The 4,437-nt window shown below is 37.4% G+C and overlaps 1 protein-coding gene across 1 annotated transcript; it reads right to left on the bottom strand.

Moving 5' to 3' along the window:
* Nucleotides 1-337: 337 nt before the first annotated feature.
* Nucleotides 338-4,130, bottom strand: LOC147848065 (putative serine/threonine-protein kinase At1g54610). The gene is made up of 6 exons (XM_087338673.1): nt 3,792-4,130; nt 3,011-3,328; nt 2,501-2,728; nt 2,304-2,404; nt 2,094-2,211; nt 338-1,513 (listed from the first exon to the last, which is right to left on the bottom strand). Exons 1-6 carry the CDS (start codon nt 3,984-3,986, stop codon nt 953-955), a joined length of 1,521 nt encoding a protein of 506 aa, XP_087194799.1. The 5' UTR covers nt 3,987-4,130; the 3' UTR covers nt 338-952.
* Nucleotides 4,131-4,437: the final 307 nt, after the last annotated feature.

Here is a 4,437-nt window from a genome sequence, read left to right on the forward strand (position 1 = left end):
CAAACATATGGACCAATGCAACCACAACACAATCAAACAATGACTCATCCTTATGTACAGTCTAAGATTTTGACTTCATTTGCAAAAAACATACCTCAAATGCTGATTACTATTTTATGTGCGTGTGTTTTGAGTGCTAAGAAGAGAATTCCTTGTAACACTTGGAACCCACATACTATCTTTAAAAAAAGAATTGTTTTAAGGTTCGTGAGAATTAGTTCAGAAGTGAGTTTATTCACATACTCAACAAATTGAGGATAAGTGGTTTTAAGATAGTTTTCAAATGAGATTCCCAACCTGAAGACACCATACTCCATGTATGGCCAAAAGAGCTATGTCTGAATTTGTTAGTGAATTTTATTTAATACACAAATTTGTAACGTTTACAAAGGCAATCATGTACAACATTTCTGATAAGAAAACTTCTAACATGATAGGCTTACATTCACTAGCAATTCTTGATACTTACAAAGGTTTTTCACAGCTGAAATATTGCATTGTAGATTGTTCACCAGTTACTGGCATCAATTGGAATTGGACTTGTAACCCTCAGGTTTTGAGATTTTTCACAACTAGCCCCAATCTGAAGAATTCACCTAAAAATGCTCACACCTAAATATATTCCAATTACAAGATAAATAACTAATAAGATCCACGCCTTATGGGTGTATTGTAGAGAAAATATATGAATGAAATGTATGACACATGGGTCTCCATTTTCTTATTTCTTAATAGAGAAAGCAGGATGGGAACTTGGATGATTTTATGTTGTATAATCCGTACTGCCTTCTTCACAAGCTTTTTGGAAATCTTCTTTTCTTTTACCCTATGGGATATCCCTTCCCAACGAAGAAGACATGGGTGTATTACTTCATTGCACAAAGTGAAGGTATCAACGCTATATATAATATAATATATACACCATTCGCAAACATACTGACCATAAGCACCACTATTTTCTCAGGGTAGAATACCGATCCTTTCTCGACGACGATGATGGAATCCTAAAAGATTCCGAATAATCCGATATATCCAATCGTCCAAACCTCTTATTGTGCGTTGGACCATCGTGCCTACCAAATTCCATGACATCAGTTTCCTTCTGCCTACCCTGACTAAGACCAAGACCCTGCTGATCTGTAGATGATTCTTTACGCAAATCCTTGGAAACCAGACCTTTGTTGTTGTTGGCACCAACTAAGCTAGAAAAGTTGGATAAATCCCCACTTTGAGAGATGGTATCAGATATAGACATGTTAGAGCGATGGGTAGGCCGTGAAGGAGCCATTCGCACATCCTCACCACTCGCCTTTTTCTTTAAAGACGGGGGCCCTAAGGGGCCAGACCTTGAAGATAAGTGATGTGGAACTTGGCGTGAAGGTACAACAGGCTGAACTTCCCGTGAAGTTTGAAATGCTTGTGAAACATCCTCCTCTGGTAGTGGTGGTGGTGGTGGTGGAAAGTTTGTGCTCTTACTTTGAAAGCTTTTTGAATTAGCCTCGACTCGCCTCTTCTACAAGAATGGAAACACCAAATATTGTTATTTCCTTCACTTGCTTTCTTTTCGAAAAATCCATCAAAATTCCCCTAAATTTTCATGAAATTCCTAAAATATTATGTAACACCAAAATATCTCTAATTTTTCGAAATTCTTAAAAACTCTTCCCTCTTCATGCATTCTCTCGCTATACTATCTCCATAGACACACAGGGGGGAGAGAGAGAGAGAGAGAGAAAGATTTGTGTTTTGGGATTTTGAAGAAAAATCGAAGGGTATTCTGGCAGTATTCCATTTCGCTTTTAAATGGCATTTCTTTGAATTATGTTCCACTAAGATTTTGTAGCACTGTAAAAGGTAATTCTACAACAACAAAAATCTCATCCCCCTGTTATCTTAATTATAGAAATAAAAGAGAAAGTGGATTAAAATAGGAAGTTCAGCATATACCAAGAAAACTGAGAATTTTGATTGGTTAATGCTAAACCTCTACAATAATAATAAAAGTTACTACTACATAGGGGTAAGCTAGTAGGGGATATTTCGGTGTTTTACTTGTTCAGTAAATATTTATAGGCTAGGGTGGACGGCAATACCTGAATATTAGTTTGCAACTCTGCATTAGCATCGGATGCTGGGATAGCTTTACTCGGACGATCTCTCCCACCACTTGCTCGCTTCAGGGCTGCATCATTTCGCATTTTCTCTCTTCGACTGTAGAAAGTAGAGATGCGTGAGAAAACAACACGATTAAAAAGATAGTAATGCAAAGCCGAAAACACGGTTTCTAAATGCAGCGTACATACCGCCGGTTCTCTTCATCACGTATTTTTGCATCCCATTCTTTACTGGGAGGGTACTGAGGCAAGCTTAAGGGATCGCATGGATATGGTGGAGTGGTAAAGAACTGAAGAAATATTGCCATTTATTAATATCAATTCCCACAGAAAATTAATTGTGTAATCTATACATATATCAAGGACAACAAAATATAATATAATACCTCACTCTTCAAAGCTTGTGTCGCTGTTCCACGGTCTAATGGTTCGATGGCAAGAAGGGTATCCAAGAGAGCTAATGATGTAGGTGGAAAATCTTTGAATGTTTCTTTGATGCACCGTTTATAAGGCTGTTGAGGCTTGAAAATAGTTGCATGTGGCAATTTAGATTTCTTCCAGTATTCTTCTGATGGTGAACCACACATCTTGAATATCTTATGCAGTTGCTCCACCTGAAACCAGATATTTCTCTTCAAAATCAATACCTTGTGCATCCCCTGAGAATTCTACCTGAAGATGTATAAACTTGGTCTATTTGTGAAATAAACAAATATTTCAACAACTTCTACAACAACATTCATCCTTTAAAGGAGAACATAAATAAGCACACAAAACAATAGCCTGTTCTGAGTAAAGCTGTAATTATGGTCCGAACTACTAAAAAATGAGGAGGATCACATCCAGAATGTAAATACAGAGTGTTTTCTGAAGGAAAAATGGAAAAAGAAAACCACCTCTGTCCTAGCTGGCATAATTGGCTTCCCAGCAAATAGCTCTGCTAAGATGCAACCAACGCTCCATAGATCAACTCCTACACCATAGTCAGTTGCACCAAGCAAAAGCTCAGGAGGCCGATACCAGAGAGTCACAACACGACTTGTCATAGGTTGATTATGATCCGGATCAAAGACAGTTGCAAGACCAAAATCTGCAATCTTTAAGGTGCCAAAGTTATCTAGCAAAAGATTTGAGCCCTTTATATCCCGATGCAGTATGTTTCGATCATGGCAATGCTGTAATCCAGACAGTAACTGGCAAATATAGAATTTTACCTGTGCATGAAAATAGAGGTTACACACAACATGGCAGCACACCTTGAAAATCAGAAATTTTACTAATATGCTTCTTTGTTTCAGATATTAAAAAAGGTATGGCTTCATATTTGCAAACTCCCTGGTAAAATTTGAGCTCTGAGCTCTATGTCAATTTTCCTCATTAGATCAATCCCATTCTAATTTCTTAATTAGTGTAAACCCATATATTAATTAGAAGCGTGATACTAAATTGGGTTTCTAATTTTTCTAATTGGTGGATACACACGTTCTCATTAGAGATTAGATGCCTCAACTTTGACCAAGCATATTTTGAAAATTTCCAAAATCAAGCAAACTCTTCTAATATCTGAAATAGATAAGTATATCTCCATAATTTTCACTAAAGTATTCATGAAACCAAAATAATACTAAAGTTAATTAAAACACTATGCATAAATCTCTTATTGATCTACCAACAAACCTGTGGTTCAGGGAATATAACACCTGGAGACGCAGCAAGTCCCGCAAGATCATGTTCCATATACTCAAAAACAAGGTAGAGACTGCACGACATTCTTGAGGTAACAAGTCCTTCCAGTTTAATAATATTCGGGTGATCAAGGCGTCTCAAAACAATAATCTCTCTTGCCATAAACTTCACACTTTCAGGTTCCATGGTATCAAATCGAACTTTCTTGAGCGCAACAATGCTCCTCGACTCCAAATCCCGGGCCTTGTATACATTACTGTATGTGCCTTGTCCAATCTATAACAACAAAACAAACCATGGTATCACAGATTTGTCAATGCCTACATGCAGAAATCCAGTTACAGAACACAGCCAACTTCATTTCTGTGGAAAATGGGCTGACAATTACATGGGACCCTATATGTATGCTGAACTGTTCAGAAAGCCACTACCCCACACTTAGGCAAAAGAATGACATCATGAACTCAAATTAGCCACAATATTGTCATACCAATAAATTGGACAGCTAAAATACCCTTATCTTCTCAAACAAGAGGGCGAGGCTATGGCAAAAGTACCACTTGTAACAGAGTTACTAATGATCTATCACCCCTTGGGCACCAACCAACATGTTACGATATAGATTGTCGTGAATCAA

The sequence above is a fragment of the Azolla caroliniana genome, unplaced genomic scaffold, assembly GCF_043228905.1.
Source record: "Azolla caroliniana isolate FFs.n. ecotype wild unplaced genomic scaffold, voAzoCaro1.0.p SCAF_523, whole genome shotgun sequence".
Taxonomy (NCBI): domain Eukaryota; kingdom Viridiplantae; phylum Streptophyta; class Polypodiopsida; order Salviniales; family Salviniaceae; genus Azolla; species Azolla caroliniana.

Bases quoted from the DNA above. Each gene is read 5' to 3' on its own strand.
- LOC147848065 (XM_087338673.1), bottom strand. From the start codon at position 3,986: ATGGAACCTGAAAGTGTGAAGTTTATGGCAAGAGAGATTATTGTTTTG. The intron at 3,329-3,791 runs GTTTGTTGGTAG...TTTCATGCACAG, and splicing joins TTATATTCCCTGAACCACAG to GTAAAATTCTATATTTGCCA. The intron at 2,212-2,303 runs GTATGTACGCTG...TACTTTCTACAG, and splicing joins CGTGATGAAGAGAACCGGCG to TCGAAGAGAGAAAATGCGAA.